We start from the raw sequence: 27,323 nt of genomic DNA, 5'->3' as shown, positions 1-27,323 counted from the left end.
CCCATTATTAATAGTCTTCTGTGTAGGCAGTAGTGGGCCATGTTGGACTCTGGAGATTACTTACCTGCATGGACCTGGACCTTGAATTAAACTTACTGTGCAGAAACCATTATCTTATTAGGCCTACAAATGACAGCGACTCTGACCACTAGACCCCAGAAAACAAAGGTTCCTTTATCACTCTAAGTGCAAGCATCCATATGATTTGGTTAAGGAACTTACTCTAGAACAAAAATTATTCGCAAAACACAATGACAAAACTAACCACACAGTTTGGTTCAGGTCTTTGATTTGAAACTAACATTACTGTGCAGAAACCATGTTTCTTCTTTCAGCCAATGACCTTGACCTTCTGACTCTAATATATCAATAGGTTTTGTTTTCCTTACCGTAAGTGCAAGCCATTCGCAAAGTTTATTAACTGCAGATGGTGGAGAACTCGAGTAAACTGAGTGGAGATGCAAAAGAATGGACAACATTGTAACATAATACTCTCCACCTTATGGCATGCATATATTAAAAAAGAAATCAGACGACTTACACATGATCCTCAAATTTATTACATGCATTTGCCTTTCTTTGCTGAAAATACCATAATCTAGACATCCTACTGAAACTGCCTGACATACTCCTTTATTTCCACTTATTTCTGCTAAAACTAAAATTCACAATGTACAAAATTCATGAAAAAGATTATTCCCGTCAAAACACTTTCAGATGCTTTTAGTCATCCCAAAAAAGCTCCATGCACTGTTCTTGAGCACATTTTTAACTGTAAACTTTTATGTTAAAGACGTATATAAATACTCTATACTGTCCGTCTGAAAAGTTATGAAACACACATACTCAACGCAAATGAAGAAAACAACATACAGAAAAAAGACATACTTGTCTATTCACATTCTCGCTTTGGAAAATGAAACAATTTAGGCAAATTTCCAACACAGACAGTGGTATTAATGGCAAACCAGCTGTGAATGCTTGCAGCTGTCTCCAGTATAAAAAAGCTGACATGATGTATAAGTCACTTTCCACAGACCAGAACGGGCTGAGGTGTGTCATTGTAACACACCAAGAGATTTCTTTTGCTTTAAAGATATTCTAACATAAAGGATAAACACTGCTAAAAGCAACTGAATTTTGATAGGAAGAATTTTAATTTCCTCGCTTAGAAACTGTTTAAAGGTCAAAACAATCTTTGTTACAAAAGAAAATCATGGTAAAATTAGTCTAATTCCACAGGGCATTTCTCTACGCTATTTCAAACTCATCCAAGACATTATCATTAACTAGCTATATTTGTTGACAAGATCCATAATACAGAGATATAATCACAAAAGAGAAACCTTCAACAGTGCTGGAGCATCTTTTCGGATTATGTGAAACCAATATGTTTTGTTTTGATTCCAGATACTGATGTTCAAGTTCCACTCTTTCCTTTCCTAATTAATTTTGACAGACAGTGGAAAATCTCACATAAGGCATTGTCATATTTTGAACATCTGTACACTACTGACTGACCCAAAGGGTCCTGGAAATGGTCTCTCTGTGACCCAAAGGGTCCTGGAAATGGTCTCTGATTCAAGCTTCTGGTTAGGATTTCTTACTGCTGGGTTTCAATTCATCAAAACAGGACCTCAAGAAGATATGTGGCTTCATCTTCTGGGGATCAAAGCCCTCATGACCCTGGAAAAAAATAAATGGGATATGACTATGGGGATCAAAACCTTCATGACCCTGGAATAAAAGAAATGGGATATGACTATGGGGATCAAAACCCTCATGACCCTGGAAAAAAATAAATGGGATATGACTATGGGGATCAAAACCCTCATGACCCTGGAAAAAAATAAATGGGATATGACTATGGGGATCAAAACCCTCATGACCCTGGAAAAAAATAAATGGGATATGACTATGGGGATCAAAACCCTCATGACCCTGGAAAAAAATAAATGGGATATGACTATGGGGATCAAAACCCTCATGACCATATAAAAAGCAAGGGAATATGACTATATATATAAGCATCATTTCCCTTTACCCTCACTTGTGCATCAGTGATCCCCAAAGGTTAATTTGACACCAGTTTTGACACCAAGGGGATTTCTGACTCTCAATTGTGCATCCCTAGTGGGCACTATTTTAGTCTGGGCCAACTGCAAACAAATACAGACCTGATCTGGAATTGCAAATGTGCTGGCAGATCAGATTAATCCTAACCAGCTACATATATTGAGATCTGGCACATTATATTGTGGCATTTCTGAGTTTCTGCTGTCAGCAGTTGGATCCAACTTATATATGTGTATATACTGTACATAATTAACAACAAATTCATAAAGCAGTAAAAATAAGACTAAATGAAAATCTCAAATACATGTCAAATTATTTAGTAATGTGACTACTTCATCATCCATTTGTACACTTAAACCTATCTACTGTATCCACCTACCTGACATATATTATTGCATGCATATGAAGGATGAATTACATAATTTTCCTAGAATTTAAGGAATAGTTCTATCTTAGGACCAAGACCCTGGTTTCATTTTGTGGCATTTAACACCATGCATATGGCAGGATATAAATGGCAGTCTGTATATCTGGTGGAGGAAGAACTTGGGAAGGACCCCCACCCCCAATGAGAAGCTACTGGCAATCTTTCTCTCTTACACAAGCTGGACAAGCTGAGACTAGAACTAACATAGAGGTGAAATGTGCCAGTGATCTGTAAAGGCAAGTGCCTTAGATCAACCAGCCACATGGAGCCCTCCTAAAGAGCAAATGAATTTTGATACAGTAAAATCATTGCATATTTCATTATGGCTTAGTTTTTCCTTGTAAAACTTGACTCCTTCTAAAATATATTATCCATACACTACTCTTGACCCTCTCTCAAATATACTATATACCACCTCTGACATCTTTTAAATATACTTTCCACATACAGTGGATCCCCGCTTTAATGCGATAATTGGGGTCCACAAAATTGGATCACGTTAATATCAGTGTTGCGTTAATGTGGGGTTTTATAGTATTTTACTTTTTGAGAGAACAACTCATTGGCACATATACGTGTATTCATGTCTATGGTATATGATGAAAAGGGTATCAACACCGTTTACTATCGTGCCATCATGGCATTCAGTTCATGTATAATGAATGTAATTCCATTGAAAAATTGCACACAGATTTACAATATTCAATATTTTTTCCCCTAATCATTGTATCTGAATTCAATGTCTAATATATAGCATGAACAGAGTATCAACATCGTTTACTTGCCATCTGATATCATACCGTTGGGGCTTGAAATTAATCCAAAAAATATGTAATTCCACTGCAAAAATTGCATACATATTTAAACTATTCAATAATTTTGTCACACATCATTATGTGTCTGAGTTCAATGGAAAAAATTAACAGCAAAATTAGGTTAAGAAAGACGAAGCACGTGTACAGTTCATTACGTTTCAGGGTCTATGAACGGTGTCTGTACAAATTTCATACTGCTAAAATTTTCTCATATGCATTTCCATGTACATTTACCTATTGCAAATTTCCAATAATTAACGATTGTATGCCTATTCATTTGAACAACTACAACAAGAATAATTACAAATCAACACATGCTTTCAGCGTGCATATAACTTTTACTTCAGATTTTGTAACTATCAAAAGAAACATGAAAACTACTTTACTAATCATGGCGCAAAGTGTAGAGAACGATTTGCGTCTGTGAACTTGCTTTTCCATAACGGTAAAATATTTTTATAAAAAAGAGGAAATTAATAACAAGTTCATAAACAAACACCATACCCATGTAAAACCCAAGAACTAAGTGCAGTAGGCCTGCAATGGTCACGAGTCACTTTAAAAAAAATGTAAAGCTGAATGCATGTACAATTTCATACCCTTTCAATTTCCAGCCAATAAAGCGGACATTATTTACTGGTCAACTGATTGTGTCTTATAAAACTGCCAGGCCCAGTAAACATGTTGGTGGCTTTCATTTTTTGATGTTTATTAAATTGTGATAATCTTTATTCAACCACCGCATTGTCTGCTGCTTCGTTGTGTATGCACTTAAAGAAATACATGTTGGCTATTGTTTGAGCAACGATGGTATACAGAATTAACTGAAGTCAATCACAAAGATGACTTACAGGCTTTAATCATGGATCAGTAACAAGTAACATTTCCAATAATGTTTATTTTGGCATAATACTTCAAGAACCTGGTGAAATTATTAAATTTCAGAAGCCAAGCCACAATCATATTATATTCAAATTCATACTCAAACTCTTCCCCAAAATGATAATAAATGTTTTACACTATTCCTCTTACTTTTAAAAAGTATATTCTCCGGGTACGAGAAAAATACACGTACATGTATTTAAAATTTCAGGAACCACGCCATGATCGTATTATACTCGAATTCATACACAAGCTCTTCCCCAAAATGAAATTTTTCTTTTGCGCAAAGTGCAGAGAACGAACTGCATTTGTGAACTTGCATTACCATAACGGTAAAATAGTTTTATAAAAAAATAGGAAATTAATAACGCGTTCATAGGTAGACCCCATACACATGTAAAACCCAAGAACTAAGTGCTGTAGGCCTGCAATGGTCAAAAGTCACTTTTATAAAAAAAAAACATTTTAAAGCTTTACGCATGTACAATTTCATACCATTTCAATTTCCAGCTAATAAAGCGGACATTATTTACTGGTAACATGTCTGATGTTTATTTTGGCATAACACTTCAAGAACCTGGTGATATTGTTAAATTTTAGAAGCTACGCCACGAACGTATTATATTAAAATTCATATGCGAACTCTTCCCCAAAATGATAATAAACGTTTTAAAATGATAATAAACTTTTTACACACTATTTCTCGTACTTAAAATTTTTTTCTCCCGGTACAAGAAATATACACGTATTTAAAATTTCAGGAACCGCACAACACGATCATATTAATTTCGAATTCATATGCGATCTCTCCCCCATAATGATAATAAATTTGTTATTCACTATTTCATGTACTTTCAACAAAAAATATTTTTTCATGTGCGAATGACTATACGAAATTTCGGGAGCCATGCCACAACCGTGTTATATCTGAATTCGCATTATAGCGAGGTTGCATTGTACTACCACTGACTCACACTCAAATATACTACCAATATACTACCCTTCACCCCCTCTCAAACAAACTATCAATATACTACTTTTGACCCTCTCTAAAATATACTATCCATATACTAACCTTGACCCTCTCTCAAATATACTATCAGAGCTGCCAACCCTCCAGACACTCAGTTAGTGAAAAGAGGGATAAAATTAGTGAATTCTGAACACAATTAGTGAAAAATTATACCAAGACACTAGACCTATCCGCTTTGATGGTCAGTGCTGCATTATAAAAAAATCCCAAAATAAAATGAAAACACATTATTTACACTAATTAAATGTACAGCCAAATTTACTTATCTACAAACTTCAAGCTATCTGTCATGATATGATGCTGTTGCAGACGTGAATTTTCTCAACTAGGTTATGGTAAAGTGTGCGTGTGATTTGGATTTTTAACGTACCTTAAATAATTTTCAGTCATATAACTACGATGTCTACAGTGTGGCAGTTATAGTGATGTCTAGCATTGGACCATCATGCTGCAGACATGTAGCATGATGTCCTGCCCAGTAAAATTATCCTGACACCAGGCCGACCAGTCCTAACACTAACCCCTTAATGCTGAGCATCTAGCAAGGCAGCAGTTAGTACCATTTTTATAAGTCTTTGATATGACTCAGCCAGGGTTTGAACCCACGACCTCATGCATCTGAGGCAGATGCTCTAACCATCGGCAGATGCTCTAACCATCACGCCACTGAAACGGTCCAGGCTATGGTAAATTTGTTTTCACAACTGTTCAGGCTTCTTACCTGTGATTGATCATGGTGCAAATTTTCAGCACCTAAGGAGGCCCTAAAGACTGTCTTATTTTTCCTCATGATAAAAAATACTCTTTCACTGTCAATGTTGCTGATCTCAAAGAATAATTGTATTAGTTCATTTTCCTTCGAGTTTAAAGTCATACTTTGAAGTCTCCTTATAATCTTTCTGTGGCAATATTATTATAGACCAACACATTACATATAAGCCAATTTAAAAACTCAAATAAATCTCTTTAACCAAATGACAGTTAATTTACTTCCTGTCATAAAAAGTATACTATCACAGGTTTTACTGTACTTCATGCTAGAACACAGTTATCCAGAAATCAAAGACGCTAGTGATTCATCTTCTTTTTAGTAAGTTACACATACTTTTAAATTTTCTCTTATTGCAGCAAAAGTGTTGTCTATGGTCTATGCTAGTGAGAAACTTCCACTGTAAATGGACATCACCTCACATCCAGCAGTCCGCTTGACTTCTAGATGCCCAATCTGGCTAGGTTCATTGCCAGAGGATATGACAGTTATTTTCAGCATGGAGTGTCGTGTGGTCTTCAACAGTTGTTGCAAACCACTCCCTCGTAGCTAAGCCATCTGTCTACCCTCCTGGCTTCACCTTCCACATTATCTGTGGACCACACTGAACCGCTTTTGGAGACAACAGGGTTGTTGTGCAGTCAACCTTGTTTGATGAAGCCAGGCCAATGACTCTTCCTGTTGCTGCAGAGCTCTTCAGACCATGTCACACATATGTGAACAACTGTCCACTGACAAAATTCCCCAGTGAACTGCAGGCTCTGCACCTTGCTGATGACGATGCTGTTAAATGGCCAAGCATGCACTGCACATGAAAATAATAATAATTGCAGAAAAGTTGTAAACCAACAAAATCTGCATTGACCCCCCCTCCGACTTTGTAATTCTAATAACATATCTGTATCTGCAAGCTTACTGATTTCTTTTTGTGAAAGAATGCCTTGGCTGATAATGTATTCTCCAGATATCTTGTGGCAAACAAAAAGCAGATTTTTTAAAATTCTTAAACCCTGTCAAGAAAGGATTTTTCACTTTTGCAGTCTTCGCAATCACAAGTCACACCAGTAATCCCAATGGATGTGCCGTATTCCAGTCAAGGGACTTATTTTCTCCATTTTTCATTAAAATTAGATTCACAGTTACTCTGTTGTGTTCAGCTTCTTTCACTTTCTTGGCCAGTGATTCTGACTGCATGCCCTTTTCATCTGGAGATCACTTTCTAGTCAAACAAGCACTGAGGTTAAACATCTGGACATCTTGCTGAGCTCGATGGAAATCATGTGAGACCTCGTGAGATATGGGGAAGCTACTCCATCATAACAATGCCTATGCTCAAATTATACACGATGCCATCCCTCATTCTAGGCATTGGATACCAAATAAATCCTGATTGCATTACGCAAATCATTTGCATAAAAAGAAACGCAAGGCAACAAAACATGTCAATTTTTTTCAACGTATATTTCTCATGCACTAATGTGCATAAAGGGAAACACTGGCTGGTACTCTCAATTTTTCCAAGATCTATTTGCTTTTTGCTAGCAGTGTGCTTTCTAACATCTCTGCCACAGGCCTACAGGGGATCTTATTGTTGTTTACAATTTACCTATCATACATGTAATATATAATATTATTATAAAGTACATGTATGACAGGTAAACTGTAGGAATGAAATGAGACATCTGTGCCGCATATCGATGTAATTCATGACACACAGCCTGTGATACGATACATATTGATACACATATGAACTTGATGGTCTTTCCATCTTTAGAAGGTAGGTGGTGCCCTTTCATATATATTGACATTCTGGCCCTATGCAGACTACAGATAGACATTTAGTTATCATATATTTATATGCATATCTCATTGATGAGAGGATAACAACAATACTTTCAAACAGACTATGTGCTGGTTGGACCATTTAATGGTGACTCCATTTAACTCCCTTTGTTTTGTACAACATGAATGATTTGAAAACATCTTATTACCAATTTCATGTGTCAGCTACACATGGAAGACATTACAGTGTTATCTTCAAAACAGAAGAATCAAAGCAATTTCCTCGTGAAAGAAAATCTCATTTAGCAACAGTTTTCTTCACAAGTATTTATAAAACTTCTCTTCTGAATATAGATTAAATACTTTTAAATTCTTGATACAGGGCAAACTGTAACAACTGGATAATAGTTCTGCTATTATCGCTACTAGCAGTACAGGACTGTTATTGGCATCAGTGACCACTGCTGATATTGTGACTAGCACTTAACGGGATAAAAGTCATGTTATTGCTGATTTAAGCTGACTGAAAATTGGGAAATTAGTGATTGTTTTTGCATTCGGCATGAATCACTATTGAGAGTCATGAAATTCATGCCACAATTGTGAGGGTTGGCAGGTCTGTACTATCCGTATTCTACCCTTGACCCCCCCCTTCTCAAATATACTACCTTTGACCAGTCATAACTTGAAGCATAGGCAAAAATGTTTCCCTGTGCATTGAAGTCGCATGCAGTAAGGGGTTGATCAAACTGCTCAGATGTTTTTAATTTGGTCCTGGCATCTTTGTCCCAGAAACTGAATCGACCATCTGATCCTACAGTAGCAAGAGTCCCATGTACGGGATGGAATGCAATGTCATTCACCTGGAAGTGCAAAGGATCAAACACTGTTAAATAGTGACATCTACCACTCCAAACCTCCCTGATGAACCTAATATTCTACCAACCCATCTATACAAAAAAAACGAGTGGCTAAAACTGGTACTTCTGATTAATTCTGGAATATTACTCCTAAAAATATTCCTGTAATTTTAAAAGTGGGAATTTTCTTGTGGCCAAATATTGTACATCAATTTACTGATATATTAATGGAAGCTGTTGAAGTGGGCCTTTATTTCTGGGCTATTGCAAAAGTAGGGATATTGAGATAAAGGCAAAGGTCAAAAACCACTTAGGGATAACAGAGACTTTGCTAACTATTCTTTGCTAAGCAGTCCAAATCAACATTTTATGGAGACTGAAATCATGTCCCCCCCCCCACAACCCTACCACCTGAAATAAATGTAATTAAGTCCTTACTGTTCTTCAAACTGCTGTCATTTTTAGAGGGGAAAAAAATGTATGATCTGGTGATAGGCAAGAAATTATAAATTTTCAAACCTGATGAGACAAAACTTCAGTTTAACTCACAGCATAGATATCCTGCATCCCTCCCGAGGTGCCATTGGACCTGTGACACTTGAATGTGAAGTTATCTTTAGGGTTCTGTGGGTTCACATAGTGAATGGCAACTCTTCCTTCAATACTTCCCAGTGCAAAACCAGTGGGAGAATTCGTTTTCCTGTCCATAAAGACGCTTACACATCGATGCTGAAAAGGTGACACAAAATGTACAATGAATTCATTTTGTTGCATATAAATTTTTCTCAATTATTAGGGGATTGGGGAAAATGTTCTATTGTCTTCAACATATGGCATACCTGTTAACTTTTCAAAAGCCATGTAGGGAGGTTGCGTAACAAAATACGTAGATTTCTACCTAAAATCAGAGGTTTTTTGCTGCAGTTTAAAGCCTTGTTTTCATTAAATGTTAACGGATTTTGGGTCCAATACGAGTGAAATTCACAAAGGATGAGCTGTTTCTCCATGTCATGTGCCTTATTTCATATTCCGGTCAGCTGTGGCCAAACTGCACAAATAGCTAAAGGTTAGTCTTAAGTAAACAAGAAAGAAAGCCAGTGTGACTAATAAACAGTTAATCCATATCACTGCAATAATCTTGTGAACTAATGGCCCTCTGGCATAATTCAAAGAAATTATGTTCTACAGTGTGTTATGTAAGCACCAGCTGTTGACTGGCAAAAAAAACCAACCCCCATTGTTGTGAATACAGTCTCAAGCTACCATACATGTGGCAACTATTTTTCCCATGTTTTATATCCCATGTTATTTCCTAATTCTCAACTCAAAAGGCATTTAACATTGTTCACTAAAAAACATTTATTCTGAATTAGCTTTCTGAGGGCACATAAGCTGTGTGGTATGTTTCTTCATTACTTTTTTTAATTTAATGATGCTAATTAACATTTGTGTATACAGTACAGTACAGTAGTGATGCTAATTAACATTTGTGTATATAGTACACTACAGTGATGCTAATTAACATTTGTGTATACAGTACAGTACAGTGATGCTAATTAACATTTGTGTATACAGTACAGTACAGTGATGCTAATTACAGTACAGTGATGCTAATTAACATTTGTCTATACTGTACAGTACAGTCATGCTAATTAACATCTGTGTATACTGTACAGTGATGCTAATTAACATCTGTGTATATAGTACAGTACAATGATGCTAATTAACATTTGTGTATACAGTACAGTACAGTGATGCTAATTACAGTACAGTGATGCTAATTAACATTTGTCTATACTGTACAGTACAGTCATGCTAATTAACATCTGTGTATACTGTACAGTGATGCTAATTAACATCTGTGTATATAGTACAGTACAATGATGCTAATTAACATTTGTGTATACAGTACAGTACAGTGATGCTAATTACAGTACAGTGATGCTAATTAACATTTGTCTATACTGTACAGTACAGTCATGCTAATTAACATCTGTGTATACTGTACAGTGATGCTAATTAACATCTGTGTATATAGTACAGTACAATGATGCTAATTAACATTTGTGTATACAGTACAGTACAGTGATGCTAATTAACATTTGTGTATGCAGTACAGCACAGTGATGCTAGAAGTTCGCTTGCGTAAGTTTCTTTGGTGGGAATGGAGATGCTACAGCATTCACAGTGATTATTCTTGGGACTGAAACTAATTGCTGACAATTTTATTTTTGCGGTTTATTTTTCAATGTGGTTTATTTACCAATTTTAGTATTGTTGTAGGGTTTTAAAAAGTCATAAACTGATGTGAATACAGCTTAAACTTAACATTCTTTTTACTGAAGAAAAAATTCTTTGTAACATGATTATAATTATTTCATCACAACAATATTTGCAGGTGATAAAATAGAACACGGCTTTTAGGATTTTTTTATAGAAGAAATGAAAATCGACAGACACAATGTTATAATCAGGAGTTTTCTGCAAAAATCAGGAGATATTATGAAATCGGGTGGTAGGTGTGGAAACAACCCCAAAAATCAGGATTATTTTATCCCCGCATGATACTGACAGGTAAATGGTGAATTGTTTGTTGGGTCTTTAAATGTGTGATTTATAGAACCAGGAACTCCACAAGAACTGGTAATAAAATTCACTGAAACACTTCCTAACTAGTTTGTGACATTTTATGCACAATGTTACATTTCAAACTTTCACTGGTAACTTTTGCCAAATGAGTGTGCACAATATTGTCAAGAAAATATATAAAGTATTTCAGAAGGTTCAAGTGAGACTAATTTACAAAAGACAATTTCATAGGTGTTTCTAATATTGTCCTTTTATAAAAATATTGCTTTTTTAATATTTTTCTAAATTTTCTTTTCTTTATGTGAAAACTGAAATATGCAGATGTATATATGAAATCCAGAATGCAAAAAAAAGACAGACACAAAATTTGAAATTGCAAATGACAATTTTCTGTAGAAACGCAAAATGTTCAAATCTAAGAAGCTCCAAAATGCACAATTTACAAGGTCCAAGAGGATATCATAATTATATGGATATCAACATAATAAGCTAACAGCTGGAGGTATTGGCAGAAAAACAAAACTTTAACATGAACCAACATTTAGAAAAAAAAACATTGACAGTGCAAACATGTATAATCACACCTGATTAACTAAACTTGAGTACAGTTTTTGTAGTTACCTGGTACTTGAGTGGAGACTCAAACTTCCTAAACTCAGAGGGCTGGTTTTCGAGCTGGTAGATAAGAAGCGCTCTACTGGCTGTCCCAACCACTGCCATAGGATAAAGCTGAAAACATAAGCAAAATTGTGCTTCCTCATTGAATCACTGATTGATTTCTTTATTTTCTCCATTTATCAGAGAGTGCAATTATATTATCATGTCTGGTGAGCACCATAAAAATGTACATCAAAGGAACTGTCACAATGTACCACAGGATCTCAAAGCAAGGGTGTGTATCATTAAGAAGGCTACTGTACACAGAATGACCAAAAATTAAGTCTATTATATGTCAAACCACAAAGGGTCAGAATTCTTTCTGCATCTGATATGAGGCTTTGCAGAGAAACAAAATTCTGATCTTGAGGCTGGAATTATTCCTATTTAGTACCAAAAGCATAATGAAAGATTTTTCTCACATTCCTGAATGAAAAATGATGGTATGATTCAAAATCACATACTGTGAATACTGATACAACTTTAAAACAGCAAAACACATAGAAAATTTGTTCACCTTAAGATAGAGCTGATGTTATATTTATATATGTTATATTTATATTGAAAAGTTCAGTGTAAACTTTAAATTATTTGCAAACACACATATTTGTGTTGAAAGAGCAGAGAGCAAGTCAACTGAGGTAAAGGCAACATGCATTGTCCAAGATGTTTACAAATCTTTCACAATAATACAAATGGTAATAGGTATAAAAAAAAGACAAGTCAGTCTTATCAATAGGATCATAAAATTTTCCATTTGTAAGTAATAATGAGATGATTAAAAAAAAACAACTAAAAAACATTAATATAATGACTTTTATTACTTAAATAAAACTTAAAACTGGACATCAGAATCTGTAAATATAGATAAGTCAATCTGTGAAAACATCATCTTATCAGGCAACTAACAGTAACTGCTATACATTTTACAATGTTTATTTAAAGTACAGTGAAAGAATAATCAAGTGATGATGAAAATAGTGAGTTTTTGCCAGTTTTGTGTCCATTAGGATCACAGTAAAAGGTCACGTAATGAAAGACAGCAGTGCCCCATCACTGTTTTACACTGGAAAATATGATCATATACAAACAGGAATGAGAAAGAGATATTCCCCCTCATTGTTCTAGACTAAAACTTGATTATACAATGTACGATTGTGAGAAAAGAGATATCCCCCCAGTCATTATTTTACACTAGAAAACACAATCATAAATATGAACAATTGTTTTTTTTCCTACTGATTACTTATAACATACTGCATGATCATAAATACGTACAAATGTGAGAAAAGAGATATTCCCCATCATTACTGGAGACTGGAAGACAAAATCATACACATGTAGAATTGTGACAAAAGAGATATTCCCCATCATTATTGGAGACTGGAAGATACAATCATACACATGTATGACTGTGAGAAAAGAGATATCCCCCATCATCATTTTACACTGGAAAAGACAATCATACACAGGTATGAATGTGAAAAAGAGTTATCTCCCATCATTGTGATCTAAGCAATCTAGTGATTGATGTGCCCAGAAAAATCCTGGCACAACCAAATCTGCTTTAACAGCCACAGTCATGGGTATCTCGTCCCTCCCCAGAATAGCTCCTTCTTCATGCAGGGCGGTTGTCGGGAGAGCTCTGTGATGAAAGCAATTTCAACCTTTGATTTTTGAGGTTTTGGCAAGCTAGAAGGCCCTCCAAAATATATACCTGTAACCTGTTTAAACAAACAGTAGGTAAATCAAAGAGATGCATGTCAAAGTAACAGCAAAGACACTGATCGGCAGGCACATTATGGTATGACAATCTGGACCATGGTTGTTTGCAGTTTGACTCAAATTTAAAAACAAGTAAATACAGTACAAGAAATATACACAGTCTGACTCAAATTTAAAAATGAGCAAATACAGTACAAGAAATATATGTGCATCTAAGATGCATACTAATAGACAAATATATTTAGCACCTCAAAGCAAGTATCTGCCATCATTCACCTGGCCTGCTTAGGACTTTTTCTTCACCATATTAATTTTTCATCAATTAGCTACACAGGCTGAGATTAATTAGGCAAGTACGTCTAGACTATACATTACATGACTCACCACATCAGCACAGTAACACCTCTCTGGCAGATTAATGGTCAGGATAGGGTTTTGTGTTCGTGTGTCCCAAAACTGAAATAAAGACGGAACGGACTGCAAACTATCAGTTTAATGGATAGTCTTTATTGTTTTGTATCATACAAATAAGCTGCATTGGAGGTTTTTTGATAATTCATTAAAAATTACAAACGCACCCAAAAGTGTTTTAAAGAACCTGGTGTTTCACATGCATCCACGTACATGTGAAACATACTACCACTGTAGCTGCCAAGAGAAAGGTAGCACCAAATTTATTTTATCATTCCTAAACACAAGTGATGCAGTTTGCCCATGTAAAATAGCCAAGTGGAATACACAATTGCAAACCAGATGAAATACACCTATTGCACAAGCCATGCAATACAGATATCCTATGAGATACACCTATCACACAAGCCATGTGAAACTAATTTTTTTCTTGTCAAATACGTTTCTTCGATAATATGTTACACAATCATAATATCTTTGGAGAACTACTACTACCTTGCAAATAGAAATTTAGTAAAGATGGATGTTAAGCACTAACTACTGGTTCTTCTAACTGAAAACATCAAGACATTTTGAGTACCTGATGGTGTTTAAATGGTGGGGCTTAAGAGAAACTTGAGGGATACAGGTTACGTTTCAGGAAAATTCTTAGTCGCACCAAAATATATTCCTGTCAATACATTTACTATGAAATCATTTACATCGATAAGTATCAATTTTTGTTGTTTTGCAAAAATTACATTTTCATGACTATTTAAATCTGGTGTCTGGGAAAGGAATCATTGCTTTCACATAAAGATAACTGTCTTTCATTGTGTGATTTGTAATACCTCCATAATCCACAAAAAAAGTCTCAAATTTGGGCACTACATATGTAAATCTCCATAAAGTATTAACTTTACCTTAAGTGTCTTGTCCCAGCTGCTTGTTATCACACAGCTGTAGTTGGGGGCCTTTACCCAGTGAATGGTCTTGATTGGCGCATCATGCTGAAAAGACAGCATGCATTAAAAAACTTTTCTCACTGATATGACAGTAAAATCTTGCAATCTGGTGACCCTTCATTTTTTTCTCACCTATGTAACAGATGAATCTTTAAAAACTGATCCTTACATTTTTTGCCTCAGTTTGATTATCTCCAGTCAGCTTTCAAGGATCGATTGTCCTGAGCTCATAATGAGAAACATGTGCCAGCAAGTTTCAGTAACTGGCTATAAATGTAACCAACAACCCTCACCATGAGTGCCTGATGAAGTGAATTTTATGCACAAATGTTGCTGATTGCAAGTGAACAATTAAGAGTTATAAAGAGAAATCGAAGATGAATTTAAGTCTACACTAATTCATATACTACATTGATAAACATATGGGTGTCAGAGCAGAATACTCAAAAATGCATTTTAAAAAAAATTTAACCCCTAGATTAAGATTTCATTATCACAGTGGCAACCCCAACATAGATTTAGTAAGCCTTGGTCTCAGGATCTGAAGCTGGCTGTCTCTTGTCATTTATTTCTGGTTGGCTTGATATAGTAATAATCTGGAAAGACACACGTAATGACATCAAAGTTCTAAACACAACTCCCATTTTCATAACCATAGGAAGTAACTTGTGTGATGTAATACAGATAAAACAATTTGAGCAATTGTTGTTAAAGAATAAACAGGTAAAAATTAATAAATGCAGGAGGTTGGTACCAAACTAATGAAATCCCAGTCTCACAGATGCATTATTTGTATTTTACTCATCAGAACCTCTCAAAAGACAAGATTTCTTTGTGTGGTGTCAACCTCAACTTAGATTATATTAGTCTATGCTATAACATTAATGTAATGATTCACCGCAAGCAAGAATATGTATGAAATATCAACTGTATTGGTGAAAAATCTGAATATTTATTTTCTATTGATTTCGTTTATAAAACATTCAATTTTTAAACTTATTATGGGCACCAGAATGACCAACATATTCTGCCTCAGTCCTCGTAGTTTATGTGTGCAATTATGCTGGTGTATTTATGTATTTATTCTCTACAGAGAATTTACCTGAGCAATCTGTATTGCCTGATTACTGTTAAGATCCCACACTTTTGCAGTTTTGTCACATGATGCTGTAAACACCTTTGTTCCATCCTGTAGATACAAAAAATTAAATCACATTAATCAAATAATTCAAATTATATTCTTAACTTAAAATGCAAAGTTTGCACAGTAAAATACACTAACCTCCCTTTGATTGCCATTTCACACAACTATAGAGATAACAACAACACATATTATTCATCTGTTCAAATGAATATCATAATGTGAAATCTGAGAATGAAATCACATACCCTTCAAACAATTTTCCTCCTCCAAAACAAATTTAGAATGCAGATTTAAATGCAGAAAGTGCCATACATGTACTGGACCAATGTATTTTCACACAGAATTCCAGCTTCAAAATCTGCCACACTAACCAAAAATTTCATCCATAGAACAGATTCTTCCACCCCGAAGACAATCCTACTATGACTGCAACACACAAGCAGACAAATAATTGGGCAAATTAGGCACAAAAGAGATGTACATCTCAGACAATATACACATATTTTAGCATATTTGCTGTAGGCTGAATACCAATCTCTGTAATTAGTTTATTTGGAATAAATTTTTATATGCATTGTAAAATGTTACTAAAAATAATACATAATCAATAATCACTACATCATTTTCAATGGATAAAACCGAACATAGCTGAGCTATTTTTACTTTTAATAAATGTCCAGCAGTCAATAAAAAAATAAGAAAAAGCATTATATTATTTCTTCTGTCCAACAGAACTTTGCATGCAATCTTCCAAACCAAAACTGGTGTGACTTCAAGTTAAAAATTCCCAAACTTTTAGGTAAAATATCGGATAAACAATGACTTTTTCATTGACTTTCCTTGACCCATAGTATCCATGACACTATACATGAGCAAAATATACATGTATTTACTTAGCCATGGTTACAAGCTGGCCATGGTCTGCATGTCAAGCCTGCCTCAGAGCACTAGTAATAGTTGTTGTTGTTCTAGGGTTTAACGCCATTTTTCAGCACAAGATAGGCTATACATGGCGACCCATATAACTGGTGGAGGAAGAACCCTGGAAAACCCAGGGAAGAACCACCGACCCACAAGAAGCTACTGGCAGGTTTTCCCACGTACCCACGTTAGCTGAGCCTTGGACTTGAACCCATGCAGACAGAGGTGAGATGGCAGTGATCAGGAATAGTGAGCACTTTAGACCACTCGGCCACATGGGGCCCCACCAGTAATAGAGGCATTTGTTTACTTTGATAAAGGTAAGTGCACAGTAAATTCATATTTTCAAACAGGATGTGGTAAAATGGTAATGAAATGAAAAGGAATGTAATAAATTGTATTACTTAATGTTAATCTAGGCTGTGTACGGACGTATGGACACCAAAGTGTCCAGCTATGTCCAGCTTCTGACAAGGTGGGCTTGACATAAATCGTATGAAAAATGCTAAATTTGACACTTATTTGGGTTGCATTTACTTGTGCCTTTAATTCAACCTCTCTTCCTAAAAATGTACTGACAGTCCTTTTTTTGGCAATGGGGGGGAGGTGGGAGGGAGGGAAAGGTTATTTTTGTGGTTTTCGGAAATTAAAAAGGCATTTTCTTTGGTGTCTACAATTGTTTATATTGGAAAAAGTCCTAATGTCTCCAAAAAATGAACAATTTGGTTGGGTCTTTTCAGGCATGTTCTGTAACAATGACAAAATCCATGCAAACTGGTAACCCCACGAAAAAGATTGAGTTCATAGAAGTCTCTTTTTGCAAAAAAAAAATGAAAATGGGCATTATAGCAATCTAACATGCTGAAAATTTGGCAGAGTCAACAGAGCATGAAATGGAGGTCAGAGGTGATTAATATCCCCAATATAAATACAGTCATCAAAATGAATGACTGTATAAACACATTATAACGAACTGAGCTAAAGCAAAAACTTTATGTAATCAATGGAGCATTGAAAATAGCTCTGACTTACTTTTACTCATGATGAGTAAGTAATATCCTGTAAGATAAATATGTCCATTCTATTTCATGATATGCATACAAGTGTCAGATAATATAAAGCTCAACATAATCGATGGAGCATGAAAAAAGGAAGTTTGTAAAGATGAACACTGCCATGATGTTTCGTAAGCAAACATACAACAGTGTTGGAGAAACTGAGCTTCGCCAAATCTTAACATCACTGCCTGAATATGAACAATAGATCATTGTAACATACCTCTGCCTGCGGCAAGTAATATGCTCCTAAACAGTGTCAAAGAAAGTGAGCTGAATAGATAATCCCAATGCTGCTATGTCTAGCCTATGACAGAAACTATCAAGCACTATGCCAAATTAAAAATATAAAAATGTCTCATACCTTTCCTGATCAAAATTTAATAAATTTCCCTGATACACATAAACTACTGGCAAAAGTTTTCATATCTATTTATAGAGTATTGGAAGAGGTAACTGATGGCTGTTCTAGAAAGGCTGAAATATTTACACATGTAAACAGCTTAGTTTTGTTTACTGCCAACAGATCTTTATAAAATCAGTAAACATGCAAACAAACATGCATGTGGCTGTCCGTGATGCAGGAACACCCCACTCTAACTGAACTATGTATTTCCACATCTCTGCTTAAGAGAATTCTTTAGAAGGACTTTTGTTAATTTTGTCATAAAGTATGCATGATTTTCACACAGAATGTGGAATCTCAACGTAAAGCTGAAGCTGACAAGAACTGGTCATAGCACACATTACACATTAGGTTGATTTGCTGATAATACTGATGAAAATTTCTTTCACTCATTTTTTTCTGGAGGTTATTTTCATTTTTGCTTAAAATGGGGGGGGGGAACATATTTTTTAAAAATTATTTGTGACTGTATCCAAACACATCAGTCCAGAGATTTCCTTTTTACCAGATGCCTCATGTTTAAAAGACATCTATTTCACCTGTGCATTGGCAGATAGGTGAAAACTGGATTTCTTTCGGGTTTGTTTTGCTTATTTGGCCCCCACTTTTTTACTCCAAATCACCAATTCTAAATCTCAAACTTACCCTACTTTTTTTGCAAAAGTTCATCTGTCCATATCCAGTCTGGACCTGTCTGCTTTACATTTAACAGTTGAAAGTCTAAAATCCAGACACAAACACTGATTTGAGAACCAGTCATTTCTGGCTCATAAAAAATCAAATCTCATCTAATTACTAGTTCTAACAAGCAATAAAATAGGGAACCCTTTGCCTGAAATCAAAATTCATATAACAGCATTTTTATTCAGGTAAATCTGCATCATATTTGTAATTTCAATTGAACAGCTGAATGTAAACAACAATATCTGCTTACATCACTCCAATCCACATCTAGGATAGGACCTGTATGTGTCTGCTGTGCCTTGGGAATAGTTTGACCACTTTGCTGGACTTCCCAACAACGAACCTGAAAAAAAAAGAAATTACAAGCAAGGATCAATACATGAAGAAGAAATCCTTGCATAGTTAACTTATGGCTATAATAAGAAATTTTATAAGGATGTGGATATAATTGAAAAATAGGTCTCAGTAACCTGGAACTTTGGTCAAGGCATATGGTCTTGCACATAACCATAGTTACTGCACATATATCATTGTTTTGTTTTTTTATAAGACTTGCCATGACCATGGACTAGGATATTTAGACCCCAGGAAATCTAAAGTTATCTTCATTACACTAAATGCAAACCAACCACAAGTTTCAAGGAACTTACTCTACAACAAAAGTTATCCTGCACATCCCATTTTTCCTTGAGCCAGAATGACCCAAACCATTGACAATCTGACCCCAAAATCAACTGGTCTCTTATATATCTTATGTGCAAACCCTCCAAAAACTTTGGTCAAGATACATCCAAACTATGCTTCTTTTTTCAATCACGGTGACAATGATCTTTGACCTTTAATCAAGAGTCCCTCAAAAGTTTGATCAGCACCAGCACCATTTTCATATGCTACCAAGTAGAAATCAAAATAAGTCTTTCAGTGAAAACTTAATGCTAATATGACCTTTCACTAATAAGAAGAAAAAAAAAAGATTTTCAAGATGGCCACTATAGCAGACATAATGAATGTCTGAAAAACACCATTAGGAACAACTAGGCATCATAAGATATTGTTTTAGTTAATACAACCATCCATTCAGGAAGAGTAACGATAACATTATTTTCAAGACGGCCACATTGGACAGCAGATCAACACAATTTTCATTCTGGAACAACTAGACACCATAAGAAGTCTTCTGGAACATTTCATTCAGAAGAAGTAGTGATAACAATATTTTCAATTTTCAATATGTCCACTGTGATGGCCATAATGAAATTAAGATCGGAAACATTTTCATTCATAACCAACTAGACATCATACATAGTCTTTCTGTGATACAACAATCCATTCTGGAGATGTAGCAATAACAAGATTTTCAAGATGGCCGACATTGTGGGGATACTGAATGTCTTTGCAGCACCATTTTCACTGAGGACCAACTTGGTCATGGGATAAATGTGTGTGCAAAGTTTCATGGCAATCCTATAGGCAGATCAGGAGGAGTGGTGATAACAAACTTCTGCTTGCAGACAAATGGATGATGGGACAACTGACCAATTCAAAGTCCATAAAAGATCATTCTTCTCCAATTCTTGCAAATGTTGGCAATGATTAACAACAAAAATTAAGACAAGTTCTTTCATATATGCAAAATAAACAAATACACAAGTGCAATGTTTCCTTAATTTCTTTTATTTGTCAGTGTGAGTAGGCCCATGACCTAAGAGCATGCTTGTGTGTGTGTGTGTGGGTGATTTGGATTTTTAACATAGCTTTAACAATATTACAGTCATAATGCTACAATGTTTGCAGTGTGGCAGTTTATAGTGATGTCTAGTACTGAGGCATCATGCTGCAGACATGTGGCATAATGTCCCACCCAGTCACATTATCCTGACACCAGGCCAGCCATTCCTAACACTAACATCTTAATGCTGAGTGCCAAGCGAGGCATATGATAGTACCATTTTTATAAGCCAGGCTATGAACCCACGACCTACCGCATCTGAGGTGAACACTCTAACCACTTAGGCCACTGGAGCGGTGCTATGAGCTAAGATGACAAATCTCATTATACAAACAATCCATAGTCTGATCAGGAATAGAATGTTATTTGACATGATTCAATTGTCATATCATGACTTTCACTGCATACGGCATGACTTTATTTTTAATAACCATGAGTATCAAATATAAGACAAAATTTGAGGATAATTTGTGTTTATTCTTTACATCATTTTTATTTAATTAAACCATTACTGAAAATGCAGTTATCTCACCTACTCGCACTTGTAATGTTAGCACATGCATGTTAGTACACACATGTTCCCTCTGCTGAATGTACACACAACAATCACATTGAGTTCATAAGACCCAATAACATAGACACAGCAATAACAGGAAGTGCTAGTTACACATCACAAAATGCAGAACCTCCTCATAACAATTGCAAAACTCTTGTGTTAACAAATTCTGACTCATTTTTAACCCATTAGTGATCTCGACAATACAAGCTTAAGTACCAAATCTTATCAGAAACATGGCCTCCAGAATAATAACAGGATCAGCAAATCTGATGCAAGATCACCTCATTAACATGTCAGAAAGGATTCTGTTCATTAATGAATCTAAGATCTTGATGATATATATATATATATATATATATATATATATATATATATATATATATATATTTATTTTCCACGTTTGATCAAAAGTGGATCAGAAATTGTGGTACCTAGAGTTTAAAAACAAACTCAGCCAATCAGATGCAAAACCAAAACAAACTCAGCCAATCAGATGCAAAACCACCAAAATATTATGCATAGATCTTGCTGATATAAACCTATGTTTTCATGCTTGATCCATATGTGATATAAAAAAAATGGCCTCCAGAGTGGCAACAAGCAAATGTTGGATTAACTGGGTGAGCTAAAACAAGATCTTCTTAAAACTTCACACAATACACTGTTATTTTAAGACAGATATAATATTTGTAAAGGAAAAATATAACTGGTCCTTACAAAGTTACACCTCAATGTTTTGCAGATTTTTTAGAAATGATCCACAGAGTAACTAAACTTTTTGAACTTTCATTAAATTTCCAACCAATTATTTTTAAAAAAAGAAAAATCAGACACACAGGAGGGGGAACAGCAAGTGAACTGTCTAAACTTGCATTAGAGTTCAAGTTTTCACACAGCGTATCAAGATTTATTGCATACAATTAAAAATTTAATTTTTAAAGGGCTTTCATTTAGTGAAATGCAAGTTCACAGGTCTGATTAATATAGCCTTATATGTTTAATCAACAGATTGGTTTGCAATCCTGTTAAGAAAATATAGCTACTGATATAAATTAAAAGGAAACATGCAAAATATGCAAACTGACGCAATAATGAAAAGAAAAACTTCAGATACATGTACATCAAACTTACTCAGTTACATGTAAGACCAACTCCTTCATTCAGACCCTGCAATTTTACTAATAAAAATTGAGAACTGGAAATCTCCCCATATACTAATCAATAATTTTCATATATACTATCTATATTTTTCAAAAATTGCCCAGAAATTAAGAACAAATGGCTAAATGGCTGTTATAAAAGTATTGCATGCATTCACTGATCGGACTGAGAAAAAGTGATCTTAATTAGGAAGTGGTCCGATTTAAGAGGTTACATTTGCTGTCATATATAATAAACAGTTTGAACAGAATACAAGTAAGTGGTGGTCTCATTTCAGGGTGAATGACTGAAAGGTAAGATACAATTTTACTGTACTTTATATTATATATCAGGTATGTGCTAAGATGATGTTAACCGTCTGATACAAATTTCTCACCAAGACCAATTTTGGGCCCCAGGCATTGCTTTGGATATAACAATATGTCCTTAAACTATCTTCTTCTTCGGTTGTCCACTGTGTCCGATGATGACGATGCCAGTTGTGCAGCCCACGGTGACTACGCATGTGACCCCATGTCCAAAGCTGGACACACACATATAATACAAAGGGATATTATTGTTTAAGATCAAGGGAATAAAAAAAATGCTTACATTGTTATCCCAGCTTCCAGCAATGAGGAAGGTTGAAGGCAATATACCTGGGCTGAATTTCAGACAACTCACACTATCATCTGGTGGTGAATTTACCTGTATAATAGAGTTCTGAAGTTAGCAAATGTCAATATACAACTAAGTATTTATCATAAAGGAAGTGTTTTTTTAAGAATGTCTCCTGCAATTTCACACTGAGCAGGAATTCCTGCTATGGCATTTTTATATAAGAACAGTATCTATAGGTAGATCCCCTTAAAGTATTTCAACAAAATGTTTGATTAATTATGTTTATTGAATAAAGATAACTTATAGACCTTATATTTTCATTACTGGCATAGCAGCAATGACAATGACAACATTGTATACAGCCGCACTGCATATAACACAATGACAATGATACAACACTGTTAACACCAGCACTGCATATAATGTAATGACAATGACACAACCTCATATACATTATCATTGCATATAACACAATGGCACATTTAACACAGCAATATATGAAAATCAGTCTCACTATATTCAAACACAAAGCTTGACAAGAAGTGCTTCACAAACATGTTGGCAACTTTGTTTTCCAGAAATTTGCAGAAACTGAAATGAATCAAGGTGATACTATCCAAAATGGCAACTTTGTTTTCCAGAAATTTGCAGAAACTGAAATGAATCAAGGTGATACTATCCAAAAGAAACCATCTTAAGATGCTTCCCTCTCTTCAAGCAGTTCACCATCTGAACCAAATGAAATCAACTCTAGGTAATACAGCCAGCAATTGTCAGATTACATACACACATAAAGTGGTTCTCATTTGCATCCTCAAAAATCATTTAAGTAACAGAAAAATATCAACACAGGGCTTGAAATTAGCGGTAGCCCGCTAGCCTGAGGCTAGCAGATTCCTGTCGGACTAGTAACTTTCATAATGTTAATAGTCCGATGGGCTAGTAAGTTTTGGTTATCAATAGTCAGCGTTTGTTTACGCCATTCCCTAATAAAGACTTAGACTTAGCAGATGTTCTGTAGAATCAAAGCAGTGGCCATCGTTAACAGTCATAAAATAATAGCATGAGAAGATGAAGCCAATTTCTGCCTCGGAAAGGTGCGTTTCTATAACAAGAATCCATCTGATTTTGTGCATTTCACTTAACAGCATAAATTATGGTCCCGTCATTAACAAAGAAAGTTTGGTAATTGATCCTAATTAATCTAATAACGAATTAAATGAAAAAATGATGTGGTATCACACTTTATTCACTCGACCATAGTAACAAACTATAAAGTGGTATATCACACAAAAGAGCACGGCAAAAACTATTCAAAGAAATTAGTTTGCATGTTTTTTTGTCTAAGGTTCTTTTTTTCTGCTCACTACCCAAACGCTCAAACAGGAAACTACATATTTTACATTTCCATCGAAATAATTATAAGAATTAGATCAATTTATTACGATTATGTTATGGACACATCCTTTTCATACAACTACTTCTTCTATGATGATAAGAATAGTTTTTTTTTTATATTTTTCCCTTACAAGAATGAACAAATAATTGAACACATGTGGAGATATCCAAGCAGAATGCCATACATTTGTTGGGAATTAAAATCTCTGAGCATGGGTATCTAAGATTTGAAAATTTTCCACCTTATTATTAATTTCAACAATACATTGAGGTTCGATTAATTAGGAACAATTACCAAACTTATGACTTATGATACCGTAATTGGAGCTGTTAAATACAACACGCCAAGTGTCTGATGACTTCGTTTGATGGGAACACACCTTTTCCAAGCTGAAACCTACCCTGTCTTCTGATGCTAATATTTTATAACAGTGTTTAGAATAGCCACTGCTTTGATCATGCCGAACGTCCACTGGAGTTAAGTCTTTGTTTGGGAGAGGCCATTTAATTGTGGGAGGGGGCAAAGACACGTTTTGTATATAAGGTACACTGTGCCATTCCTTTTCTTGCTTTAAATAATTTGCGTCAGCTATACTATAACATCTCGTATTTCAAAACAAGGCACAATTCCCTCCTTATAAGACAGGCAAAATGTGGCATTTGATAGAAGGTGTTCAGCCACTGTAAAAAAGGCAAATGTTGAATGAGAATGATGAGGAATAATTCTTATGATAGGGAAAAGCGTAATGGAAAATTTCAGAAGAAATGGACAAAAGACAGGGAATGGCTGAATTATGATAAGGAAAGGAACGTTATGTGGTGTAACTGGTGTACGCAATTCACAAAAACAAGCACACAGGACTAGTAAATTTCTCAATATACTAGTCCTTCTGGTACGAAGAAATTTGTGTTAAATTCGAGCCCTGCAGCAATAAAATGTTACTCCAACTAGAGTAAATTTTATTCAGTGTAAAAGTTGGAGCAACTTGTTACTTATCTACATTTAAAGTGATTATCTTTTCCAACAGGTCATCATAAACATCTATTTGTGCTGTGAATTAAAGGGGGGGTATAGTCCCTTTAATGTGGGAAGAATGCAGATGAAGAAATGACTAAAAACAATGAAACGTCTTTTAATGCTAATTAAATTAAATTACAATAATTGTGTGGAATGAAACTGCTAAAAAGCAAGCCAAAAACAAGTCCTTTTTCTACTGTAAAATAACAAATAATGCAAAATATTGTCCTATCAAAAACTGACCTCGCCCATTTACAAAATATCTCTAAATTCTACATTTAACCTAGTTGATACTCAATTTTTTTGTAACCAGAACTTGATTCATATCTACAAGTATGATAGAAATGTTTCATCAACTATTCTGTATTGGCAATACATGTATACAGTTACTATTATTACTAGTTTCCAGGAATCAATAGACTGAACCTGTTCCTAATATTCAAATAAATTTGCCCCAAAAACATATAAAAAGAATTAACTTGTTTGCAGGCCTGAAAAATTCCCTTGTCAAGCCTGGGACAAGCTTTTTAATTTGCTTCGTTTTCTGCAGGTCCAGTTGATTTCCATGTGATCTAGCTCTGCCTACCAATGGAAAAAAGAACTGTATTTCTCCATAACATGTTTATATCTTTTCCATTTAGATGACTACCATTTTCATTTTTGTCAATAAATCAATTTATCTGCCTGCTGGTGCAAAAGCTAAAGCAAAAATAATCCAGGTCATGTATGTGTTCAGTACTATTTCAGAAATGGGTATCACTTTATTTAATTTGATCGCACATCCACTTAATGGGCAATTATTAACTTTATTTGGATCGTCCTACATCTATAAACTAAATGTTATAGAATATGGACATTTCTGGATGAGGTCAACCTAAAGATGCGATCCTATAAAAACTGGACTGAATGTAGCGTGCTATGATGTCATAGTGAAAGATATGCAGGGATCGTCCTGGGCTTCGCCAATGTCGCAAATTGCGATTTTTTTTCCTTATTGGCGACAAAAATATTCCATCTGGCGATTTTTTTGGCGACATACTTTTTGGTTATTTAATTTGTACATACAATCATGGATTTGGACTGAATAAATTTAAAGCCAGAACGAAAGGAAGCCACAAACTTGACTAAGCAATGCATTGGAATCAATCTCTTACACAAACGATCCTTTGTTCTTATTGACAACCCTATCTTTACAGTGCATTGTTACATCATAATCTGCTTACGCTGACATCTGGGCTGAGTACTGTATGCTGCAATACAGTCAATCATGCTACCGCACTATACCTACAACTGACCGACTTCTGAAGACGCGAATAGAACAGATACAATTAATTGTATAGCTAATCCTTCTGGTCTTTTTTATACATATACCAATACAATAGTTTTGCTGAACCTTCATAGAAAACTGATAACCTCTGAAGTACCGACTACTGTGTATAAATACAAAGCAAATGGAAAAAATCTCAATCACAATTACATCTGTCGCCAGTGCAGCATTTTACTCATTGATCTTTTCCTTTTGCCATCAGTCCCGTGTTACGGCTGCAGAGACTTAAACTCCGCAACAAGAAATAGCAAAAAAAAAAAAAAACAGTTTTGCATAATTAATAATAATTATTTATTTCTCAAAACACAGGAGTGAAAGAATCCTGAAATTGGGCGTGAATTTACGCTTATA

The 27,323-nt window shown here is 35.0% G+C and overlaps 1 protein-coding gene across 1 annotated transcript in view; it reads right to left on the bottom strand.

The window, feature by feature from the left end:
* Window positions 1-542: 542 nt before the first annotated feature.
* The window catches only part of LOC149807177 (mRNA export factor-like), a 29,334-nt gene continuing 2,553 nt past the window's right edge, over window positions 543-27,323 (bottom strand). The window contains exons 3-11 of the mRNA XM_089963147.1: window positions 23,221-23,316; window positions 19,431-19,523; window positions 16,073-16,159; window positions 14,929-15,015; window positions 14,000-14,071; window positions 11,855-11,962; window positions 9,194-9,373; window positions 8,453-8,647; window positions 543-1,686 (exon numbers count right to left, since the gene is read on the bottom strand). Of these exons, the coding sequence (XP_089819273.1) occupies window positions 1,594-1,686; window positions 8,453-8,647; window positions 9,194-9,373; window positions 11,855-11,962; window positions 14,000-14,071; window positions 14,929-15,015; window positions 16,073-16,159; window positions 19,431-19,523; window positions 23,221-23,316 (1,011 nt within the window). The 3' untranslated portion in view covers window positions 543-1,593. The remainder of the gene's footprint in view (window positions 1,687-8,452; window positions 8,648-9,193; window positions 9,374-11,854; window positions 11,963-13,999; window positions 14,072-14,928; window positions 15,016-16,072; window positions 16,160-19,430; window positions 19,524-23,220; window positions 23,317-27,323) is intronic.

This window comes from Sinohyriopsis cumingii, chromosome 1, assembly GCF_028554795.1.
Source record: "Sinohyriopsis cumingii isolate HCF-2022 chromosome 1, ASM2855479v2, whole genome shotgun sequence".
NCBI lineage: Eukaryota > Metazoa > Mollusca > Bivalvia > Unionida > Unionidae > Sinohyriopsis > Sinohyriopsis cumingii.
This window is presented reverse-complemented; position numbering and strand designations above follow the sequence as displayed.